This window comes from Dipodomys merriami, unplaced genomic scaffold (assembly GCF_024711535.1).
Source record: "Dipodomys merriami isolate MVZ:Mamm:240054 unplaced genomic scaffold, mDipMer1.0.p SCAF_9, whole genome shotgun sequence".
Taxonomy (NCBI): Eukaryota; Metazoa; Chordata; class Mammalia; order Rodentia; family Heteromyidae; genus Dipodomys; species Dipodomys merriami.
Window position 1 is genome coordinate 2,947,501 of NW_027206512.1, and position 26,565 is coordinate 2,974,065.

The following is a 26,565-nucleotide window of genomic DNA, read 5'->3' on the forward strand; positions in this document are numbered from 1 at the left end:
CTGTCTGTCTGTCTATCTGTCTGATTATCTCTATCATCTATCATTTCCCTTTTATGCACCACTCCCTTGGTTACTAAAGTGTCTTTATGCTTTTTTATTGACAATGTCTACTGTTTATAATCTGTACAACACTTGTGCTGACTAGCAGCAATCTGGCCTGACTTCCTTAATTCTAAGTTATTCTTAAGTATATTGTTTGCTTTAAGTTGCTAAATTGACAACTGTTTTCACCTAGATAATGTACACAAATACAAAAACTCACATATTTATATATATATGTAAGCACATAAATGATTTTAATGGTTTCTGAAGTCCTACTTTAACCATCTCAATGTCAAAAAATCTTCAGATTTTTATATTTTATGCTTATAATTCTCTATTACAAATTATTACCAAAGTGACATGTGTTTTTCTAAAAATGCTTATTCTGTTGCCTGGACATATCAAATTCTACATTCATCATCTGCTTCTACAAGACTACTTTATAGTTCTAATACTATTCCCATCATCCTTGGCAGGAATTTGGTGTCAGCTTGGAATTATCTATCCACATTAATGCCATGAACAGCTCTGAAAATTTACATTTTCATAATCATCCTCTTTTACCTATTTTCACAGCCATTATCCTCTCTATGACTATTTTTTATTTTTGAAATGTTTGGTGAGACTTTTAAATAAATTCCACTTGTAATCTTGCCTACCAGAATTATTTTCATAAAACTATTAATGTACTGAATATCTGAAGGGATCAGTATTAATTTCTTAGCTAATATTTTTGAGAGATATTCATTATGAAATCGGTGGATAAAATCGGTGGATAAAATTGGTGGAATAGAGGAGGTAAAACTTGATAGTGGTAAGACCTTAAAGATTAATAAAAGGCTTGCAATGAATGACTTGTTACTTTCTGCAATGACATAGTCTTACATAACTGTTTTGTATTAAGATTTAAAGTATGAGTATGTTTTATTGCATATTCTCTTCACGGATTATTAGGCATAGATTGCTTCTAGAGTAGAACTGCATGTTTGATGTATGATGGCATTTTTTTAAAATTTGGCAGGAGACACTTCATAAAGGAGTAATCAACTGAGAAATTAGTATTCAAAAATTGTAAGTGTTGAGAAAAATGAGTACTTCAAGTTCTAAATATCTATTGGATCAATAGGTCACCCACTACAATTAAAATTAAGATAATATCCAAAATACTTTCAGTATCATGAATCCCTTTGTAATGATATTCAATTCATCCTAAGTATCATCTTAAACTTAACTGAATGCACAACTAAACTTTTTCTATTTTAAGACACTAAATTCAATTTTTAATATTTTAGCAACAATTAAAATCTTTTAGCTATTTGTATCAGTCAATAAATTCTTATTAAATATCTATTACCTTTTCAATGTAAGAATAAAAATATATTTCTCTTTTTAAGTTATTTTATACATCTAGAATGTGACAGTTGTTTTCATATTGGAGAATGATTATACTTGTTTAGAATATATATTATAATGTAAGAAACTGACCATAATTTCCTGCACATAATTTCCTGAATGAATATCTGTGAATAATCGAATGTTGAAAGAATAATTGAATTGTAATAATTCAGTAGTTCCAAGAAAAATAACTCGAAAAACCTTTCAGGTAGGCAAAAACTTTCTTCCAAAAATGTCCAACTCAACCCCTGAAATATGTTAATATGTGATAGTATATGGCAAAAGGAGCACTGAAACTGTAGTGATGATTAAGAACTATTAACAGAGAGATTGCCCAGCCATTTTGTACATGGAGCTAATCTTCTCATCATAAGAATTATTAAATTATAAAGTCTTCTCCCATGGAGGTTAGAGAGTGCAATAGAAGACCAATCATAGAGTAATCAGAGAGATGTGAAGGAGAAGAATATATTGGCCATATTGACACTCAAATGTAGGAGCACACCTGCAAGGGCTAAAGGGCCTTAAGAGTTGAGCATGGCAACAGCAAGGGAATGGACTCAGTCCAACAATAAAAAGTACTAAGTGGCGAGCAGTATAATGAGCTTACAAGGTTTTTTTTTTCTAATTTTTTTGCTATCTTTAAGTAATTGTTAAAAGGATTTATCATTCATAAAAACAGATTATGAATACAGCACATCTTGATTAATGTCATTCCTTACAACATACTCACCCATCCCTCCCATTCCAAATTTTAGGCTATGTGTTGAATTTTTTGCCATTGCACAAAGTAGTTTGTATGTACAATGCATCTTGATCTGTGTCATCACTTCAGTATCTTCATGCACCTTCAAATATATATATATATATATATATATATATATATATATATATATACATGTATACATATATATTTAAGAATTGAGAAATACAAGGGAATGAGTAGGTTATATGTATATATTATATATATATATATATTTATATTCTTAAATATAAAATACTCTTGCAAATACTCATTTCCTCTACTTATTTTGTTGGGCTTTGACTTAGTCCACTCTGGAAAACAGTAATTGACATTTGAGTACCAGTACTGACATGATACTCTTGTGTTTGAATTTTTTTTTGCTGGTCCTGGGGCTTGAACTCAGGGTTTGAGCCTCTTTGTGCTCAAGGCTAGTGCTCTACCACTTGAGCCACAGTGACACTTCCAGGTTTTCTGAGTAGATTATTGAAGATAAATCTCACTGACTTTTATGCCTGGGCTGGGTTCAAACCATGATCCTCAGATCTCAACCTCTTATGTATTTAGGATAGCAGGCATGAGCCACAGGCATCTGGCTCTCATGGTACTCTTGAATACATTGAAGTGAAGATATGTTATGGCATTAACTGGGAAAAAAGGATTTTCAACAATTTCTATAGGGAGAAAAGGATCTATTCATGCAAACTTAGCAAAACTAAAGGATGTAATAAAAGTGACATCATCACTTTAATATTTCAAACTTGAGAAATTGTACTTTATTTGCCTATAAAAAGTTGCAACTGATTAAGTGCCAATTCTTTGCATGGATAATTTGATATTAATATACAGCATAAAACTGAAACTTACTATGTTGGGAGACTAATTTTGTATTCAAGTTACACAACTGGTAATAAACCATACTGTAGTACAGTGTACAAAGGTTTAAATAACTTTGTCTTTAAGCAGAAATCATGAAGGCTTGTATACAAATACAAATGAATTTGTGCACAAAGAAGTAATAGTAGACTCTATGGTATGAAGAAAGCTCAGAATTTAATACCTATATATTTTATAATTGATTTCCATTTGTAGACTCTTATCAATATCATAGAAAAATAAAATCACAAAGATAGTAAATTTTTAAGTTTCACAAATTTTTTCCAAACTATTACTAAAAAATATGCTCAATTTAGTTCTGTCTTTAAAGTACAGTATTTCAGAAGTAATTATGTATTAAATAAAATGGTGATCATCACTATTAATGTTACAAAGTGATCATTTTAATCTTCCCATCTATCTTTATGCTCTGTTTCTCTCTTATTCTGGCAGGAGCTACCCACCAACAATAGAGACCCCCTGAGATACTGAAATACAAAAGAATATCCCAGATTTCTTCTAATGTGAATCTAATTAATATGGTGGAATTTGGAAATATGAAACATACAAGTTTGGTAGAGTTGTTCACGTACTAAGAGGTTTACTATTTTTCTCCTCACTATAGTAACCCAGAAGTAAAGTAGAGCAAGAGTTCCACAGACTACTGTGATTTCATTGTGCCTCCATTTGCCACTATCCACAATGATCACTGCATTGAAATTAGATAAATATTATATACACACAAAATCTATATATTGACTGGATAGGCTTGGGCTGGAGTGACTGTGTTATACACAAGTATAAAATCTTGGGAGAAACAATAAAAAAATACTTAAAGTCGTTTAAGAAGCCTTCTTTTCATATAAAAATTCTTTTACAAATGTTCAGGAGCCTGAAATCTGAAGATATGGTTTGAAGCTATCTGGGATAGAAATCTATATGAGATTCCTTTATCCAACTAACCATCAAAGCTGAAGAAGTGTTGTGGCTTAACTTGCAGAGTGCTAGACTAGATTCATAAAACCTAAGAGATAGAGCTCAGGCCCTGAGTTCAAGCCCCAATACTGCAATATATGCACACACACATAAGTAAACATTGCACAAATGTTTTCAAAGTGGAACCAAACACCTAGGCCAGAGGCACCAGTCTGGAAGTTCAAACATGTTAGGTCCAATCACTCACTCCCAATACTTCAATTAAAGAGTCACAAGTACTTATGAAGTTCAAAGAAAGACATTTTTAAGTAAGGCAAGGACCATGCATAGGAGGAGAGCAGAAAGCATTTCAAACTATATTTGGAGTACATGAACTTTTATCTTAAATAGAGGAAATGTTGGGGCACAGGTAAACAACCCCAGCAATGTGTGTCCTCATATAAGTTATTTAAATTTTATTCTGCAGAACCAGAAGTGAGTCCTCCTGCTACAGAATGTGTCCTTACTTACCCTTATGAAAGGCACCCACTGGGATGGTATGATATCATATAAGGATGGCACGATTGTGGAAAATGGATTATTACTTCTAGGTAGTTTTGGTCTATTGTCATAAAAATATTATGAGTCAGTCCTTCCTGGAATCCAGAGACTCACAATGAAGAAGTAAGATGCAGAATGGAAGCAAGGATAGTAAGCTTTAATCCTGCTTTTAATTAACTTGGGGGCTCAATGAACACTCATTTTCCTTTTCAACAAAGACAGTTTCAAATGATTTGTTATGAAGAAATCTTTCAATGCATGATTTTACTCTCTATGATGATGTAAGTATCAAGTAAGATTTTATCCCTGTCTACTGTGCAAACAAGAAGAAAGACATCTTCAAATAACATCACATCCACTGTTTGTTTGCTCAGAAAAAGGGAACATATTGATGAGAGATGCAGCAGAATCTTTTCTTGATCTATATTTCCATATTTTAGTCACTGTTCACCTGGTATTCAAGAAAAAGATGGAATGCCTACTATGTATTGACATTTTTCTCAAAAATCTTTAAAAATAAATTATTATAGGTATTATATTGGCTAAGTAAGATACTTATAAATATATATGTACAATGGTAATATATTGACATAGTCAACCAGAGTTTCATAAGAATGTATCAGTGATAGTGAAAAGATTAGTTAGTGATGTCTCAGACTGAAGAATGTACTTGATAAAAGTTTTAAACCCAGGGGCAGGGCGCTGGTGGCTCACGCCTGTAATCCTAGCTACTCAGGAGGCTGAGATCTGAGGATCGAGGTTCAAAGCCAGCCCCGGCCATAGACTGTGAAACTTTTATCTCCAATAAACCACTTAGAAAACAGGAAGTGGTGCTGTAGCTCAAGTGGTAGAGTGCTCAGCTTGAGCTGAAGAGCTGAGGGACAGAGCTCAGGCCAAGATTTCAAGCCCCACAACAGACAAAAAAAAAGTTTTAAACCCAGAACCTAGAATATCTGCAAGGTCACTTGGAAGGTTCTTTTTACAACCCAACTGCTTAGTTCAAATGACTATATATAATGAAGCATATCAACATAAACTCTAATATATGGAAAAAAGAAGTTATTATTAGACCCCGTGTGTAGTTTGTTCTTTTTTTCTATTGTTTTATTTTTTCTACATTTCTCTTAGTTTTTTTGTACTTCATATTTTGCATATAAGATAATGTAATATGTGGAAGGGAACGAGAATCACAGAAACAGCAAGACAATGGATGAACATAAACAACATGGATACTGACTCTACACTGTATTGTTTATGCATATTACAACCTGTGGGGAGGGGAATAAAAAAGGGTAAGTGGGAGATATGAAGGCTGGGGTAACAATGATTAAAAACAAATGTAACTTATTGCCTTACTTATGTAACTGTAACCACCCTGCTAATTATCTTTTTAACTAAAAAAAAACTATAAAAAATTTCCAGACCCAGGAAAGCACACAAACAAATGTACATTGGGTGATTATTTAAACCCAAATGGACCCCTACAGTTTGTACATTGTTAGGTAGTAGCTGGAAGAAGCCAAAGAGGAAAAAGAGGGAAAAGAGAGGTAATATAGAATTTTTTCTTCCTCTCAAAAACATCTCTCAGCAACAAATGCAGAGTATTTTGTTTAAATCTAGAATTGTAAAATGCTGCTCTATTTTTCATCTTCATGACTTGATAAGTATATCATTTTCCTGCCCTAATAACACTATCTATAGCTGCATAATACATGGCCATTTGTTATAATTTTATACCAGTTATTAGTATTTCCAAACTCCTACAAAAAGAAGCTGAAATTAATGGATTCATATAGATAATGATAAACTGGTCAGTTACTTAAAAATATAATACAAATTCATATCACATTATTCACTGATTTTCTTATATCATCAGGGATTACGTAGACCCTTTAAAAATCAAATGAAATCCTCATTATATTAAAAATATTTATAACACTGTAAGAACAACCTATTATTGCCAGTGCTTACACAGTTTATGGTTCACTATTTTTAGAGTCACAATTTTTCATGACATGTTCTGAATTAAAACATCACTGAATCTTAAAAGAAATAACTTCGAATTACTGTTTCAGACACTCGGAAGCACGAGAAAGCTGTATCCCTTCTGAATCAATTGTAAACTTCAAGTTAGCATAACTGAAGAAGGTGTTAGGGCAGTTCTACCTCAATTGAGAAGGAAAGGAAGGTACATACTTTTTGTATATTCATTTCAATCTACCTGTTTTAGGAAGATTTTTATTTGTTTAAACAGCCCTTCATTTTTTTTTTTTGTCGGTTGTGGGGTTTGAACTCTGGGCCTGGGCGCTGTCCCTCAGGTCTTCAGTTCAAGGCGAGCGCTCTACCACGTGAGCCACAGCACCACTTCTGGTTTTCTAGTGGTTTATTGAAGATGAGTCTCACAGACTTTCCTGCCCGGGCTAGCTTTGAACCATAATCCTCAGATCTCAGCCTCCTGAGTAGCTAGGATTACAGGTGTGAACTCCTGGCTTAAAATTTTAAATTTACTCTCTAAAGGCTCTGAATGTCCTTTGATATAAATATTGAAATGTAAACATTAACCAGGCCACATACGGACAGAGAGCTGTTAACAGTGGCAGTGGGGCCAATCTCTATATTCTGAATTAGGAAATGTACTTCACAGCTTTTCCATAAGGCATTTTTTCTCCCTGGTTGACACTGATGTGTATTCATTACTGTATTTACCCTACTGCCTGAAATTAATTCTTAGAGGTAAGTTTTTTAACCTAATATTTTGTTTTCTAAACATTAACTTAAAATAATTAGCTCTTTTCAAATCTTTAAAGACAGCATCTGGAAATTAAACTCAGATTCACTCAGGATGAGGATAGTAGAAGAATTTGATCTCAAGATAAAAATAAGATATATAGGATATCACTATTTGAATAATCAGGCAAGTATAATCTCGGTCACCGCTGACATTCTGCACATCTGTATCACATGGCAGTCTAAATTTGGGCAGATGTGTGAATGCTATATCACTGTTCAAACTGCTGTTATGTCTATAAATCAATATTACTTTGTAGACATACTTATTCTAAATGGCTTGAATCACAGCCCACTGTTTAAATATGCATAGTCTAAATTTAATTATCTGGTTTCATAACTCAACCTCAGCATTGGTTAATTGTATATCAATATCCTAATCCCATATTTGACCAATATTTTTAAAAAGAGCTTCTACATATACATAGATTGCTGGGATTGAAAGTATCGACTCTGAGCTTTCAACCCTGTTCTAATAATCAAACTTGAATCAGAACTGTCTGTTAATAACTTTTCATACACAAAGTCATATCTCCATTTCTTGTTATAATTAGGCAAATTATATAAAGTACTTGACTGTAGACTCTGCCCACCAGACAGTAGGATGAAAAATGAAGTAATTTGAGATAAAAATGATTTTATTCTACTATCAAAATATTTTAGGCAAAAAATGCTTCCAATCCATACAGTTCCATAGAGAATACCTTCAAAGTGAATTGATATATTACTACTATCTAGCTCAGGGAATTTATAGGTAGAATATTAATATTTTATTTGGTTTTGTAGGATTCATGCAACATTGTAATTTATTGGCTTATAGTAAGAAAAGAATATTATATTTTGGGTTAGAGAAGTTTAACTATAGCTATATGCTACACACATTAATAAAGTGTTCACCTACAGTGTGCTCTAATCATTCCTAAAATGTATGTCCAGTGTTTTCATATTACTATAGCTATGATCACAAAGTGCAGAAAAACAAATGCCTCATTTACATTTCCCATATTAATACATATTTAGGTTAGTTTTTAAATGAGTGCACCTTGACTTTGGAGATTTTGGAGCAAGTCATCTAATAATGTATAGCTCAATATCGAGTTTACCTCTTGACTTTTCATTAAAGTTTAAATACAGTCATTTCCAGAGCTTTTTAAGATTTGTCTGATCTTCTTCAGACTCAAGTTTATTTTCCATATTTTTCAGTTTGGTGATTCAAATACTTTAGTTACTTCTTTCCTCTTAAATTATTAAAACTTTTTGAATAGTTCTTGCTATGCTAAAATTTAAGCTCAGTTATCTCAAGGTTTTGAATATATGTTTTTCTGCTAGCTCCCACCTTAAATTGTTGAATTGTTAACTCTTGATCAGCATTAAAATTTTGCATTTGATCTGTAATGTGGAAAGGCAGGAAACTAAGATAATGGGTTCAGAAAATATGTGATCAAATATAATAAATGCTATTCTTCTTCTTTTTTTTTTTTTTTGGTCGATCGTGGGGCTTGATCAAAGGACCAAGGCTGACACAAAGTGAAAGTTAAGCAAAGTTGGTTTTTTTTTGTACTTTTTCTTATTGTAAAACTGTTGTACAGAGGGGTTACAGTTATATGAGCAAGATAATGAGTACATTTCCTATTGAGCATTGTTGCCTCCTCCTTGTTTTCTCCCTATCATCCCTTCCCTCCCTGCTCCACAATCCCTCTCCCCCCCAACAAGTTGTAAAGTTCATTTTTTACATAGTGTTTTGTACATCTCATTGTTACAATGGGTCAACCTGTATCCTTATTTAAGCATTTTGTTTTTTATTTTCCCTTCCCCTCCCCAAATTAGAGAAGTTTATATATAAGATGCAGGGGACTGGGCGCCAGTGGCTCATGGCTGTAATCTTCATTACTCAGGAGGCTAAGATCTGAGGATCATGGTTTAAAGCCAGCCGGGCAAAAAAGTCCGTGAGACTCTTATCTCCAATTAACCACTCCAATTAAGCACTCGCCTTGAGCTGAAGAGCACAGGGACAGAACCCAGGCCCAGAATTCAAGCCCAGCCACCGACAAAAAACAATGTAGAGGCATTGCGCCCTGCCAGGGGTCTGGAGTTTTTGGCTGCAGCTGTTACTGCTGCAGCCACAGCTGCTGCCCCAGACTGGCTGGGCTATTCCTGTGGGCCAGTGCATAGAGGCACTGGGCCCGTATTTTAGGGTGGTTCACCACAGCTGTTGCTGCTGCTCCAGATTGGGCTAGGCTGTTTATGCCAGATGGGCAAAGGTGCTGCTGCCAGGTGCTGCTGCTCTTGGCTGGGTTGGGCTGCATATGCCCACCAGGCAGAGGCACCACACCGGGGAGGGGGGGATCTTCATGTGGGTTCTGTGTTCTGAGTTTTGTGTTAGCATTTTCTGGGTTGGCACCAGCTCTTGGGAGTCTTCCTGGAGCCTTGAGACACTTGTGGCATCCTCGGTGGGTCCAGAGCTGGGCTGCTTGAGTAGTTTGGCACGGAGCCCCCAAGCACGATGGCATGGAGCATCGCTGCCAGCAAGGGTTGGAGGAAGGGTTTTCCCACTGCACCATCTTTGTATAGGTTCTAAAGTTTTTCCCTTTTCTTTTTTTCACTTCCTGTATCTCTCTGAATAATTTCCTTTTTATTGTTGCCGGTCTCTTGGAGAAAGGGAGCACTGAAACCTGAACTATTTGGCTGGAGAGAGCTGTGGTGTTTCCCTACATGTTCTGTCCCTATCTTGGCCATCCACTGGCAATAGTATCTTAAGAAGAAAGCTACTTTACATTTGTTTCTACCATAACTTTTCCAAACATAGTTTAAGATTAACCTGAAACACTTGGATCTTTCATGAGATGGAAATATGTTTATTCTCGTATATAGGAAATGACATATGCCTTTCATATGACATATGTCTTTCATGCTCAATACGTGGCACATCTTGGAACAGAAATTCTCTTTTGAAAGAATTATAAGAAATGGAAACATGAGATTTTTCAAAATATAACATTTATTGCTTAGATGGTTTGATGCAGAACAGTTTTCTTTTCATTCTGAATTTGGAAGTTCAAGAAGAACAAAAAGTACCAAAACCATACTTGTGATTCTCTGTTCATGTAGCATAAACCAGTTTGGTACATAACATGTAGCAGCAATGTTTAAGTTCCCATTAGAAAAATAGCATGAATTCTACACAATTATTATTGTTTCCTGTTTAATGCTTTGGCTGAAATCACTAGATCACTTTCCTTCTTGAGAAAGAGAGGACAGGCAGACAATGTTGCAGGATGAATCTGACATTGTTTGGAAAACTGCCCTTTCTGGGGAAGGGGTTGTTTAGTTTTCACAGCTAGGTTTTTCATGTAGTGCTTGATCTCAGCACTGTGTCCGTTAATCAAAGAAGAATAAACAAAATCAAAAGAGAAAATAAAAACTTGCACCTCAAAAAAACCTCAGAAGTTCCATATATATGCATATATATATATATATATATATATATATATATTCTGCATGTATATACACACATATACATACATGCATACATATACATTTTTTTTCTTGTAACAGCCCTGAGAAAAGGAGGAAGAGAATCAAACAAAATGTATAGAAACAAATTAGCAGCTGGACATGAAATCTAAGCTATGATTAACCCAGCGTTTCAACAAATCACAAATTTCACAGTTTAATATTGAGGAGGCAGGCAAAACAACAAACAAATCATACATTTCTCAACCTCACTAATAAAATGTGGCAAGATCTTATTCACTACAAGGGTACAGATCAAGTCTAAATAAAGCTTTAAATCAATAGTGGGGGCCAATCCCTGCTACATCACCACAACGGAGAGTGGCTTTTTTCCACAATACTGCAAGTTTAGTGTGGAGAGTTGCAAAGAAAAACAAAACACAAAAATAACTCCAAATAACAACAAGAAAAAGAACAGAACAATGCACAAATGTCTGCCTGGATGGTGCAAGACAGGGAAGGGGAGTGAGAGGAAAGGGAAGGGGAGTGAAACTGGGGCAGAAGGCCACTGCCCTTAGGAAAGGCAAGAGCCCCCAGAGGGACACAACAAGCAGAGGCCTGAGTATCTCAGGTCTCAGGTGAAGGAAAGGGGTCTGGACCCACATCAGCTACAATGGGGGACAACTATTGCTTTCATAGAATAACCCTGGGTCAGTTAAGGAATAATGATAGTGTCAAGCCCCGACCCATCACTCTTATCTTTCATCTTTGGATGTGTCGTTTTATTACCAGATGTGATAGTATGTGGTAGTATTTCCTTGCTTTTCAAATGACAGTAGCACAGCTGACTGGTGTGGGGGGGGGTTGCGGAAGGGAAGGGAGGGGGGATGGTGGTGTAAGGCTTTGAAATGGGCTTAGCAGGAAGAAGGGTGACAGGCATGCTACACAATCTAGAGCAAGATATCCCAAGAGATTTATTTTTATAGTACTGTTTGTGTTTCTTTTTCTGATTTTTTAAAAAATCTTTTATCACTGTCTTTATTTTCTGTGCCCTTTGTCTTGGGGATGGGAAGGGGAAACACAGAAATGGTGGGACAAGGGCTGGGAAGGTGGCTCAGTGGTAGAGCACTTGCCTTGCATGCCTGAGTCCGTGGGTTCGATTCCTCAGCACCACATAAGCAAAAAGTAAAAAGCCGGAAGTGGCACTGTGGCTCAAGTGGTAGAGTGCTAGCCTTGAGCTGAAGAGCTGAGGAACAGCACTCAGATCCAGAGTTCAGGCCCCATGACTGGACCCCCCCAAAAAAAAAGAAAAAAGAAAGAAATGGTGGGACAAAGGGTAAACTAATTCATTAGTGATACTCACTAGATTGTACTTTGGAAATAAACTCTACAACTTGTGTGAAGAGTGAAGTAAGAAGGGTAATAACTAGGAGAAAATGGGGGGACATAAAACTGTTGAAAAAGAAATGTACTCATTACCTGATTTATGTAACTGTAATCTCTCTGTACATCACCTTTACAATATTTTTTTAAATTTTATTTTATTTGTGAACATACTGTACAGAGGGGTTACAATTACATGGGCAAGATAATGCATACATTTCTTACCAAGCATTGCAGCCTCCTCCTTTGTTTACCCTTCACCTCCCTCCCAGCCTCCCCCCCCCACAATAATTTTTTTAATTGAGAAAAAGTAAATAACTGTTTTAGTTAGTCTTTGATAAAGTGATACTTTTTTGTAGTATGCTTATTTTAAAAAATAATTTTGGTCAAGTTACTAAACATAAAAAGAATATTGTTCATCTACCTTTAGTTGTAGCAGTACCAAAAATAAAATTTCACATTAACAATCTCTATAAAACATTGACTGCTGTGACCAGAGCTATGAGATCTATGTGGTGCAATATGTAAGAAATGGTCTATTTGCCTTTTAAAAGCTATTTGTTGATTGTATAGATGCAAAGACTTGGATGTTGTGTGTAAATCATTGATAGATAAGGCTTTATTAAAAAAACAATGATTATACCCAACTACCATATGCTCATGCCTGTAATTTAGCCACTCACAAAGCTAAGATCTAAGGATCCCAGTTAGAAGCCAGTGAAGCACAAAAGAAGGAGCTACCCTTTTTTTTTTGTATTATTTATTGTGAAAATACGGTACAGAGGGGTTACAATTACATGGGCAAGATAACGAGTACATTTCTTATCAAGCATTGTAGCCTCCTCCTTTGTTTCCCCTTCCGATACTCCCCCCCCCAATCCTCCTCACTCCCCCCACACTCAAATGTTTTTTTTCTTTCATGCGATTGTTTCTAACACATTTATAAGATTATTTCTTTGTTGCTTTGTATGTCCCTCCCCCACAGAATGAGATACTCTTATCTCCTGTGAACTACTAAAAAGCTGTAAGTAGATCTGTGGATTAGAGGATAAAGTGCTAAAGTGAGAGAAGAAAAAAACAAACAAACCCTCAGGGACAACACCCAGGCCTCAGGACTAGCACAAAAAAGAAAGAGAAAGGAAAAAAAGAAGGAAGGAAGGAAGGAAGGAAGGAAGGAAGGAAGGAAGGAAGGAAGGAAGGAAGGAAGGAAGGAAGGAAGGAAGGAAGGAAGGAAGGAAGGAAGGAAGAAAAGGAGGCTGGTTGCCCATACATGTAATCTTAGCTGAGATCTGAGGCTGAGATCTGATGATCAAGGTTTGAAGCCAACCTAGGCAGGAAAATTCATGAGACTCTTTATTTTAAAATATATAGAGAGGCTGGGAAGGTGGTTCAGTGGTAGAGTGCTTGCCTTGCATGCATGAGGCCCTGGACTCGATTCCTCAGCACCACATAAACAGAAAAAAAAAAGCCAGAAGTGGTGCTATGGCTCAAGTGGTAGAGTGCTAGCTTTGAGCTGAAGAGCTGAGGGACAGCTCCCAGGCCCAGAGTTCAGGCCCCATGACTGGACTCAAATGAATAAATACATACATACATACATACATACATATTGTAAAGGTGATGTACAGAGGGGTTACAGTTTAAAAAGTCAGGTATTGAGTAAACTTTTTTTGAACAGTGTAATTGTAATATCCAATTAACCATAAGAAAAAACTGGAAGTAGAACTGTGACTCAAAGTGGTAGAGCTTTGAGTAGAAAAGTTCAGGGACAGTGCCCAGATCCTCTGTTCTAGCCCAACAAGTCGAAAAAAAATAAAAAGAAAGAAGGAAAGGAAGGAAGGAAGGAAGGAAGGAAGGAAGGAAGGAAGGAAGGAAGGAAGGAAGGAAGGAAGGAAGGAAGGAGAGAGAAAGGAAGGAAGGAAAGAAAGAAAAGAGAGAGAAGAAGGAAGGGAAGGAGGGATGGAGGAAAGGTAAGAAAAAAGGAAGGAAGAAAGGAAGATAGGCAGACAGGCAGGAAGGAAGGAAGGAAGGAAGGAAGCAAACAAGCAACCAAGCAAGCAAGCAAACAATGACTACTTAAGAAAAGCCAAATCACAACCTGCTTAAGAGCTTCTACAGGATATAAAGGGCATGTTTTATTTTTAGATGACGTCCAGTTTACTCTAAAGCTAATGATATAAAAGACTTAAATTCACTGAATATTAAAATAATGCATTGGATAAGTTATGATATCTCATATTAAAAGCTAAAATTGCATGGGATAAAATACATTTATATTTTCCATTTAGGTTCTGAAGAATTGCAGACTACACATTCTGCTGTGCTCTATTATTTTGTAGTTCTGTTTTCTTTGAGTATGATCTTCATATGTAGTTTTTGTTTTTGTGTGAGGATGGTGGGAAAAGCGAATGAAAGGAAGGAACCTCTAAGATGTAATCTTGTTCCAAAGCGTGTCACAATTGATGAATGGAACAGAAACCCTCCAATTTATTTATTTATTACATTAAGAACTATGTGACCTGGATAATAGAACACATTTATTGAAATTCTAATGAATAATCGTCTCTGCCAAACTGGAAAATTAAACATAATTTGTTATTGCTTGGATGGTTTGAAGAGAGTTGTTAATAGCAATGTTCCTAATAATTAAACATTTTTAGCAAATTGTATCAAAATGTTAGAGGATATGTTATTAATTCATAACACTTCTCTTTTTTTCCAGGAAGATTAACTCTTAAACATTAATTAGGAAGCATGTCCATCAAATGCATTGTATTTTAAGTAATTTCCCTTTAACAAACAAGCAGTGCTTAGACGGATATTAAATTTTTGGTAAAAATTTAGTATGTATAAACATAGAAATTGCTGGCATAGGATGCATACCTGCAATCCTACCTACTCTGGAGGTGAAGGTGGGAATGTTAAAGTCGAACCCAGTTTGAGAAAAGTAAGCAACAGACTGAGGAACTAACAAGAAAGAACTGGAGGAGTGGCTCCATGTACAGTGCTTAAGGCTCAGAGTTCCATCTCCAGTTCAACAATAAATAAGTAAATAAAATAAATAAATAAATGACCAAAGGAAAATGTGAACTAAGTAAAATCTTTGTAAAATATAATCACTTAAGAATTGCCCTAGGAGGCAAATTGGCTATATCTTATAATATTAATATAAAAGTTTATTATGTGATCCAGTGACCATGTATCTTAAGGATTTACTCAGAAGTATTGAAAACTTATGGCCATACACTAAAGCCATAAGCCTATGTACACAAAACAACACATAAATGCTGAAGATAAATACAAGATACTCTTTAATAGATGAAAAGATGAAATTACAGAACCTCTTTGATGTTTTTATTAGTTGTCACTTAACAAAAATCACAGCAGGGTGCCAGTGGTTCAAGTCTATAATCCTAGCTACTCAGGAGGCTGAGATCTGAGGACCAAGGTTCAAAACCAGCCTGGGCAGGAAAGTCCATGAGACTCTTATCTCCAATAGAACTACCAGAAAAGTGGGAGTGGCGCTGTGGCTCAAGTGGTAGAGCACTAACCTTAAGTTGTAATTAACAGTGCTCAGGACCAGTGTTCAAGACCCATGACCAACAACAATAACAACAACAAATTTACTATCAAACCATGAGGTCATGCTGGAAATTTAAATTCAAAATGCCAAGCAGTGTGCCAGGGGCTTATACATGTAATCTAAGTTACTCAGTAGGCTGAGATCTGAAAGTCATGGTTCAAAGCCATCTTGGACAGAAAAGTCTGTGAGACTCTTATTTCCAATTAAACACCCACACCCACACCCACCCACCCACACCCACCCCCCCCCCAGACACACCATTTGAAGTTTTCATTTGTGTTTCTTCCTAGGAATCAAAATTGCTATAGTTCTGGATTTGATTACCTCTCTCTTGACAGTGTGTTTGTTTTATTATAAAAAAACATATTCATATTATTACTTCTAGTGAGAACAGAATAATGCAAAACTAACTTAATTATACATTTTGTTGTAAGAAAAGAACTTCTTGACAGGATTGCCAAACACTTAAATTCCTGAATAAAAGTAGTCATTTCACTGTCTTTCAGCTCTCTAGAATAGATTGTCTCCATCTTGTCTTGAAAGAGAGTGAAACTTCTAATGCATTTATTCAACACTTCTCTTCTTCTGAGACATGTATTAAAACATCTTTAGAAATCTTTAATGTTATATGTGCTGTCAAAATCTAATTGCCAAAATGTACCACAATTATAAAGCTAAAAATATGTTCTAAAAGCTTCTCAGGTAGTATAGCCCCTTATGTTTCATTTGAAAATCACATTATTTGAAAAAATAAAAAGTCTTTATAAAATAAATAAGTGGGGCTGGGAAGTTGGCTTAGTGGTAGAGTACTTTCCATGCATGCATGAAGCCCTGGGTTTAATTCAACAACACATAAACAGAAAAAAGCTGGAAGTGGCACTGTGGGTCAAGTGGTAGGGTACTAGCCTTGAGCTGAAGAGCTGAGGGACAGTGCCCAAGCCCAGAGTTCAGGCCTCACAACTGACAATAATAATATTAATAATAATAATAATATAAGTGAAAATATCAAAGGCACTATATAATTTTTGTTGTTAAACTGTAGGTTGTTATAGATTTATTGAGAGATATTAAGTCAAACACCTAATTTCATTAAATATGATCTTCCTCTTATTTTTCTGGTTATTACTTAGGAGATATTGAAAATGTGTAGTATATGGTTACTTCAGTAAGACTATATTTTATTGAATGTTGGTTTGGAGATGAGTGTAATGCTGGCTTCATAGAATGAGTTTGGTAGTGATTCCTCCCTTTCAAACTCATAGAAAGATTTTGAGGCATATTAGTATTAGTTCTTTAAATATGCCAGAAAATTCCATTGTGCATCCATCCAGACTTAAGACATTGTGGGCTGACATTTTTTTTGTTGCCATTTCAATCTCATTACTTTTTACAGATGTTTTAAGTGTATTATATCCTCTTGGGTTAATTTTGATACATTATTGTCATCTAGGAATGTAGTCATTTCTACTACATGTTCTAGTTTGTTGACATAATGCCTTGAGATATTTTCCCCTATAAAATTTTAGAGGTTACTTGTGTCTGTTGTGATATCTCTTTTCAAGTATATTAAATGAAGCAAATCAGACTGATAGCCAAAAGAGTCACATTTTTCTCCTATGTGAAAAACCTAAATTATAAATATATGTTTAAATGTATACAAGGTAATATGAATATATACATAAACATATTTTCTAAAGTATACTGTAAGCTAAGAAGGATTCCAAGGGGCTAACTCCTTTCAATAATTTTGTTAACTTGCAATATGATAAAACGAATATTAGGAAACTAGAATACATGTTTTTGGAGAAGGGTTAGGCCAAAGAGTTAGGCCAAAGGGTTAGGATAAGGGAGACCAATGGAGAGAGGGAAAGATGAGTGGATGCAATCATAACATTCAATGCATATATAAAAAATGAAACCAGGTAAATGGATTAGATTGGTGGATTCAGAGAGATGTGGCAGTGGGATGCAAGATTTGATACTGGTCAGCTTGACCAATATCACTGTATTCATAAAGTGACATGTTAGATTCAAACTCTGCACAAATACTTAATGATAATAATTGAAAAGACTATAATTGTAGCTTGGTTATGAAATATTCAAAGATAAAATTGAAACAAAAATGTAAATTTGTCATGTTGTACTCTCAGTGTGCTTAAAGAGAGAAAAATAAATGTCAGGATAATAGGAAAGACTTTTTGGTAAATACAAACATAAACTTAGTGATACTAAGCTTACTGAAATACAGATAGATTGATACCAAAAAATAGAAGAGATAGGGTCTTTAAAACAAATAAAAAAAATTTTAAATGTATTTTGCTTTTAAAATATGATAAATATGTTATTACATTTGTAAGAAATGAGTTTTCTATCTACTTTTGGAGATTTCTTATTCCTTGTTTTTATAAAAGTTGTAAAGTATGTAGCATTCAAAATTAAAATTATGTACCTTATATTGTCTATATAATAGCAGCTTCTAAATATTAATAAAATATTTTTCAGCAAAGTTTTTTTTGAAAATAACTTAGTTTTTTTTTAATTGCAGGAGAAAACTGCAAGACCACAGAATACAGCAAGATGAAAAGCATGCTTCTGGATTTACAAAACCAGAAGAGCATCATAAATGATAATAAAAATCCTAAGAGTGATAATGTATCACAGAAGAAGATTTTGGTGGATCAAATGTTTAAATATTTTGATGCAGATAGTAATGGATTTATAGATAGCAATGAACTAACTCAGGTATGATTAATGATTAAGACAATGATTAATCAAGTAAGTTAATAATTAATGATAAAATCAACAAGCTTATTACTTATAGGTAGTATACATAATACATTTTTGTGTGTCAGAATTTATTATATAAAAATCTTATATATAACCTGTTATTAAAAATGTATGAATACAACTTGAAGAGTAAAAACTGGTGATTTTAGAAAGGCACAATGGTGCAGTTTGTTAATTCCAGCAAGGTGGAGAGAGATTCAGGAGGATGTGGAGATATAAACTAATGCCATATCTCAAAATGTTAGGTGCTAGGGTAATAGCACAGTATAGAATTCTAGTATAGTAGCTGGGCGCCGGTGGCTCATGCCTGTAATCCTAGCTACTCAGGAGGCTGAGATCTGAGGATCGAGGTTCAAAGCCAGGAACAACTGTGAAACTCTTATCTCCAATAAACCACCAAAAAACCGGAAGTGGTGCTGTAGCTCAAGTGGTAGAGAGCTAGCCTTGAGCTGAAGAGCTGAGGGAACTCATTCAGGCCCAGAGTTCAAGCACCAAGACCGACAAAAAAAATAAAAAAAAGAATTCTAGTATACTATCTCCAAGGCTCTGAGTTTTGGTCTCCAACAGCACAACAGAATATCTATCTCTGTGTGTGTGTGTGTGTGTGTGTGTGTGTGTGTGTGTGTGTGTGTGTGTGTGTGTGTGTGTGTGTGTGTGTGTGTGTGTGTTTGTGTGTGTGTGTTGATCCTGAGGCTTAAACTTGCTGCCTGTGTGCTTTCCCTGAGCTTTTGTGTTCAAGGATAGCACTCTACCATATGAGCCAATGCTCCACTTTTTGCTCTTAGGTACTTAATTGTAGATATGAGTTCACAGACTTTTCTGCCCTGGCTGGTTTCATTACAAAGTAAAATTTAAATCTTTTAGAAATGTAGTATTTTAGGGAACTGATTAATGTTAAACAATAGATAGATTTTTTTCATTGACATTTGAATGTCTAGGTGACTTATAAATGTAGTAACTGAAAAAGGAAATCAAAACAGATTAAGACTAAGAAAATGTAACTAAAAAAAGGAAATGAGATTTACCTTGAAAAATCTCAAAATTAAATTTCCCTATTGGAAAAGAAATAAATAATTGCAGAGGGATGCATTCTTAAGGTTTTTTCAATCACCTATTTTATGATCATAGCATAATGGCTAAGAATTTTGATTAGGGAGACTGTAACTTATGACAAGTGAGTCAAAATCTCTATCTCTGAATTAGCAATGACCATAGAACTATTACTTCAATTTGATGTGATCCTTTTATAATTTAGAACTAGAATCTTCGAATACACGAGGACATGATAGAGAGCTATAATAATGCTTCCCAAACCTGACCTTCAGATTTTGGATGGTGGAGGTAAAGTGGTAACTCATGTGTGAGTTAGCCAGTGATGACTGAGTGAAATTTCCAGCTTATTTTACTTTGGAGTTTAATGCTTACAATTGAATCTCAAATGAGAACAAATAAAATACTGTAGACATTTATGTAAATAACTATAACCATACAAAATGGTTTAATCATGAATATATAGCTTGCATGAAAAGAGAAATAATTTTGGCTATTTCAGGAAAATAAGAAAAGCATGTTTTATTTTCTTCTACTCATCAGAGATGCTCAACTTTCTATCTGAAATAACTAGCATCAAGGTTAATAAATCCTGGTTCTGTCTTGAAGCAAGTAAATATAGTCACTCTGCCATCACTAAGATATTGAGCATTTGTTTTAACTACCTAGTAGTGTTTATGACATTATAGGTATAATATTTAATTTTTTAGAACTTAAATATTACTTGGTTTTTATTTTGAGAAGCTGATCTATATTAACGTATCACAAAATAAAGTTAAGTGTTCAATAGCTAGATTTGTGCAATTTCCTTTCCCAACCGTTAAGCAACAATGAAAAATTGCATTAAACAACCCAACATTTTATGTAACCATGAATTTATATTGATTACAGTTTGTAAGTTTATATTTTAAGCAATAGAACACAAGCTTTTTACTAAATCATGCATTTAAATTGATATTTTAGTTAATATCAATGTTAATATATATTCATGTATTATAGTTAATAAATTAAAAGTTTAGATTATATATAGTTTATATAGTTATATATAAGTTTTATATTATAGTTTATATATTATAGTTTGAAATATTCTAAACTATAATCCATTTAAATATGTATATATTCATGAACACATGTATATATACATGAATATATATCACGCATTTAAATAATCAAAACTAATAATTTAAATGCGTGATATATATGTATATATGTTACATATATACATATATGTATATGTACATATCCTGTCATCCCAGGATGTTAGATAAGTGGAGTATCTATTTTTCACAGTAATATAACAGGACTATTTCTTCTCATATATGTGTCTTAAATTCTGCATGGCAGAGGTAATGTTTAAGTCACATGTAAAATATTTTTCCTTGTGCTTATTCACTTTCATTGCCTATTATTTATTGGAAATGGATGGGTAGACCTAATGTTTATTTAATCCCTCAGTCATTTTTTCAATTGGTACTTTACCCAGTGGCTCATATACAGAATGAGGATGGAGAACTTTGAATGTTCTTCCTATTGTTTAGCACTGAATTATATGCCCTGAGGAAAAAGGTGAAAGTGGTTACTGTCCACCCAACCCCATCATACCCCTACCTTTTCTGATAGCCAAACATTTATCTTTCTCCTCCCCAGAACTAATCATCTGGATTTCACCTTCTCTTAAATTGTCTTGTCCAGCATTGAAGTTTCAGAATTGGTAGTATATTGTTAAATCTGAAACTTCACTAACTTAATTAAGTCACTAATTCAGGTATCTTATTATCCCCTCTAAATTTACACACACACACACACACACACACACACACACACACACACACACACACACACACACACACACACACACACACACACACACACACACAAATGTATTATGTATACTATCTTAAGTAATATGCTTTTTTACTTTATTTACTCTAAGCACTCCTGGGTGGGGTGAAGCAAGATGATACGATCTTTCATAACATTACGCAAAATATTTTAAAATTTAAGACATAAATTAGTTACAGAATTTTTGACACAATTTTCTGTGAATAACTGAAACTACAGGAAGCAACATAACAGACATGAAAGTTATAATATATTTCTTCCTTTGGGTAAGACAAAGTGATACCAAGTAGACTACACTTGGTATAATGACAGCCTTGACTGTGTTATTAACAAACACTAACTTCTGGGAATTTGAAAAATCTTTTTCCTCTGGCTCTTATTTCAAAGAATAATATCGTATATCCTGTAGAATGTGTGTAAGCTCAGAAACAGCTTACAGAAGTCCCGTGTGATTCTGAGTTCAAACAAGCAACATTATTGAATATATTGGTTTAGGTTTTTCTCCATTTAGAATCTGTCATTTTAATAAGGTGACTCATATTAGAAATACATATTCGAATGAGATGTTGTCCTAATGGACATACGTACCAACTCTATTAAAATAATAGAAAAAAAGTACTTGTTCACAGGGTTTAGATTATGTTATATAAATTTGACTTACAATGCCATTTGCTCACTGACTCCCCAAGTGACTACATTTACAAAATTAAATTAAAAGCATGAATAAATGAGAATTATTTTTAAGCTAATGGGTGGTTATGGCATTGATGTTTTTGTAGTATTTGAATATATAAAATATTAGCCTTGAAATTTTTTGCATAGGGAAAGAGCCAGTTAATCTATATTTTGAATTGATAAAGCCTATTAGGTTTGTTAAGTATTTTTTCATTTTTGGATCTAGTCAGCATATTTATTTACTGTGAGATTAGTTAGAATTATTCTGTCTTTAGATAAAAATTGGTTCATAAAGAACAAACTGCATACAAACAAACAACCCTTGAGTGGTTGGAGAATTGAGATAAGTATGAGTTCCCACAGAACACCATGCTAATTAATCTCATTAACACTCGGAATAAGCAGAAAAATGGTGATTTCTCTGTCCTTTAGAAGAAAATTTTAACTATTCTTGCATTGCAAAGCCCATAATCCTATCATATGGTTGGTAGAAGCTAAGTGTGTGTGTGGTAGAGTTGAATTGTCTAGTCAGCGGGTATGGTACCATCTTATTGGAAATTTGCTTTCTCTTCTTAAGGGTCTCAGAGTAATGATAACACTAACAAGGGGCCCTGAACAGGAAGGATGAGAATGTCAGTAGTTTAGTGTTGCCTTGTTTGTGGTCTACTAGATAAGCGCCCAGGAGTGGAATTGATAGGTCATGGGAAGCTCTATGTCTATTCTTTTGAGGAACTTCCATACTGCTTTCCAAAGTGGTTGAACAAATTTACATTCCCACCAATAGTATATTAGCATTCAATTTTGGCCATATCCTCACCAGCATCTGCTATTGTTACTTTTCTAAATAATAGCCATTCTTCAAATTAATTCTTATTTATGTGGTACTGAGGAGTCGAACCCAGGGCCTCATGCATAGTAGGAAAGCACTCTACCATTGAGCCACTTTCCCAGCCTAAATGGCCATTTTATCTGTGAAGAAGTGGAATCCTAATGTTGTTTTTATTTGATTTCTTTTATTACCAGAGATGTTTAACCTGTGTCTGTTGGCCATTCTCACTTCTTTTGAGAAATCTCTAAGTCTTTAGCTTATTTATTAACTGGGTTGTTTTTTTTTTGGAGTGTTAATTTTGGGGCTTCATTTTTTAAACTCTAAGTATATTTTAGATGTGAAGCCCTGTTTGGTGCAGATAATAAAAAATCTTCTTACCAGGGAGCAAGTGGCTCAGGACTCTAACCCTAAATACTGATATCTGTGAACTGGAGTTTGAAGCAAGCTTAGCCAGAAAAGACGATGAGGCTCTTGTCTCCAATTAACCAAAAAAAAAAAAAAAAAAGCTGGAAATGCTGATACAGTACAAGTGAGAGAGAAGCAGTCTTGAGCATGAAAGTTAAATGAGACCCTAATTTCAAGCCACAGTACCAGTATACACACACACACACACACACACACACACACACACACACACACACACACACACACACACACACACACACATACACGAAAATATACATTCATTTAAAAATGTGTTCAGAGAATTGTCTAGTCATGTTAGGCGTCTTAAAAATAAGACTTTTTCTATCAGTACAAAGTAACTAATAAACGTGGCAGTCTAGGTGGTCTTTTAAATAATTGAGATTGGCTATACTAAATTTTACAAGTTAACCACATTAGAAAACATAAAAGAAAACAGACTAAATTATTTCCATTTATTCCTTTATTTAAAAAAAAATACATTTCTCATGTGGTAGCAGTAGCTCTTTATGTTTAAAACAGTAATATAACATGATTTATTCTTTCTTTTCAGATTACATTCAGAGAAATGCTGACAATTATAATACTATCTTTTCTTATATTTTTCACACTCTTACTAATTTTTCTTAGAGCAGACTCCACATAGTCCTCACACTGTGCCATTTTGTACTGCTAGTGCACCTCCCACACCTACTACCCCTCTCAGCACATGATAACTGATGAAAGGAATAGAAGAAGAAAGGAGGGAGAAAATGAGACAAAAAGTTGTTCAGACTATGTTCTACATAATCTCATTCATCTTAGGAGAAACACAGATCTATAAGAAAGGGATCTTTATGTACTGTTCTTTAAGTTTTAGTGCGGTCTACACATTTGATGACAAGTGACTACATCTAGCTGTCTTCAAATTCACAATGATACTATGGACTTTCTTTGAAATGAACTCTTTGAAGTGAACTCTTAATTGTTCCAAGACCATTACTGTCTTAACGTGATTATGTTTTGTTTGGAAAAGAGTTTGGAAAGGAAAGACCAGAATTCACAGAGCTTGGACATATGAGGAATTTAACTCCCCAGGGATCCATTCTTTCTCTCTTATCCCCACCAACAACAGCAAAGTAAAACAAAGAACTAGAAGATTCTGTTCTACTCTCCATACTCATACACAGACTTCCCAACATTATAAAATCAAGAAATGTCTTCTATATCTTTTATGAGTCAATATAAAAAGTGGAATTTCCAAATAACTTAATACTCTTGTATGTATTTCTATAGTAGAAGAGGCAATATTTTTATATACAGACCAAATTGCATTTATTTTATCAGCTTTCTCCTCTTCCTGTCACTTGTTATCTGAAATAATGTATATATTTATTCTATGAGAGCAAATATGTGTGCATCAGCACACATAACTAAATAAATATGTATGCATGTATAATACAAATACACATGCACACGTATGTGTATATATATATGTGTGAGTGTGTGTGTGTGTGTGCTCTGACCTCAGTAAATAGCATTTTTCATGGGAGCAACTTTTCAAATATTTCATTTCTTTTTTGTGAATTATGGTGCCTGAACTCAGGGCCTGGGGACAGTCCCTCAGCTCTTCAGCTCAAGGCTAGCGCTCTACCACTTGAGCCACAACACTATTCCCAGCTTTTTCTGCTTATGTGGGGCTGAGGAATCAAATCCAGGCCTCATGCATGCAAGGCAAGCACTTTACCACTGAGACACCTTCTCAGCCCCAAACATTTCATTTTTTTTAGACTTTTTTATTTATTTTTTTACATTTATTTTTATTTTTTTTTACATTTCATTTTTTACACTATTAATACTTTACATATTTGCAGACGATGGATAATGTTTCAATACATGATTACATTGTATTATATTCAATATTAACTTTGTGTTATTTTTATTTATTTATTTTTACTGAGTCTTTCTATTTTCCTTATGATCAGTGATAATAAGATTCTTGCAGGCCCATTGGCCATTTTCAGGGTTTCTTTTAGAAATGTTGTTGTAGGTTTACTGGCCATTTTCAGAATTTTCCTGATGACTTGTGAAAGTTCATTGTGTAATTCGAACATTAAATCTTTATCAGATGTATATTTTGTAAACACTTCTTTTGGTGTGCTAATGATTTCTTTTTCTGTGCAGAAACTATTTGCATTGGGAAGTCTAAGTTGTCTCCATTTGTTTGAGCTTTCTGTGTTTTCAGGGTCTAAACAACAGTCCTTGACAATTGGAATATCATGAAGTATTTTGTTCTGTACTTTCATCATTTTAAATTCATAATCTCACTTGAGATTATTTTTGAAATGGGAGAGACAGTTCTGATTTCATTCCTCCATGTATAAATAACAAATATTCCTGGCAATCTTTACTGAAGAGATTGTCATTTCTCCTACACATGTTCTGAGAAAATTTTCATAGATCACTTGACTAGAGATACATGGGTTTTCCAGTAGGCTGTTTATTCTGTTCCATTGGTTTTTTGTGTCTGCCTACTATACCATGATGTTTTGATTTATACAGCTTTGCAGTATATCTTTAAAACACGTATTTATCTTAAAGTAATTTGCTGCTTTGTTCTTATGTTAGATTGTTTTGGCCTGCTTGTGTGTGTGTGTGTGTGTGTGTGTGTGTGTATGTATATGTGTATGTATATATGTGATTTGTTTCCACATGAACTGTGGGATTGTTTTTATACTTTTGTGAATAAGGTCATTGTATTTTGATAGAGATCGCTTTGAAACTATAGATCATTTTTAGATATAGGAACACTAAAAAATTGGAAACTCTTAATCCTTAGACATTGATCATTTATTTTTCATTTTTTTTTAAATGTATTTTATTTTATTTGAGAACATACTGTACAGAGGGGCTACAATTACATGGGCAAGATAATGCATACATTTCTTACCAAGCATTGCAGCCTCCTCCTTTGTTTACCCTTCACTTCCCTTCCCCGCCTCCCCCCTCCCCCCACCCAATTTTACCCCCCTCCCCCCCCCCACACCGACATTGTAAAGCTGGTTTTGACATGACATTTTGTACTTATTTTTCATTTTTAAAGTGAAATTTAATGGGTCTCTCTCTCTCTCTCTCTCTCTCTCTCTCTCTCTCTCTCTCTCTCTCTCTCTCTCTCTCTCTTTCTCTCTCTCTCTCTCTCTCTCTCTCACACTCTCTCTCATACTAAGGACTAAACTTAGGGCCTCA

At 34.4% G+C, this 26,565-nt stretch overlaps 1 protein-coding gene across 4 annotated transcripts in view; it reads left to right on the plus strand.

Moving 5' to 3' along the window:
• Fstl5 (follistatin like 5) overlaps positions 1 to 26,565 on the plus strand; it is an 829,526-nt gene that overhangs the window by 409,957 nt on the left and 393,004 nt on the right. For all 4 annotated transcript variants that reach the window (XM_070012485.1, XM_070012487.1, XM_070012486.1 and 1 more), the window contains exon 5: positions 18,280 to 18,476. In XM_070012485.1, the coding sequence (XP_069868586.1) occupies positions 18,280 to 18,476 (197 nt within the window). The remainder of the gene's footprint in view (positions 1 to 18,279; positions 18,477 to 26,565) is intronic.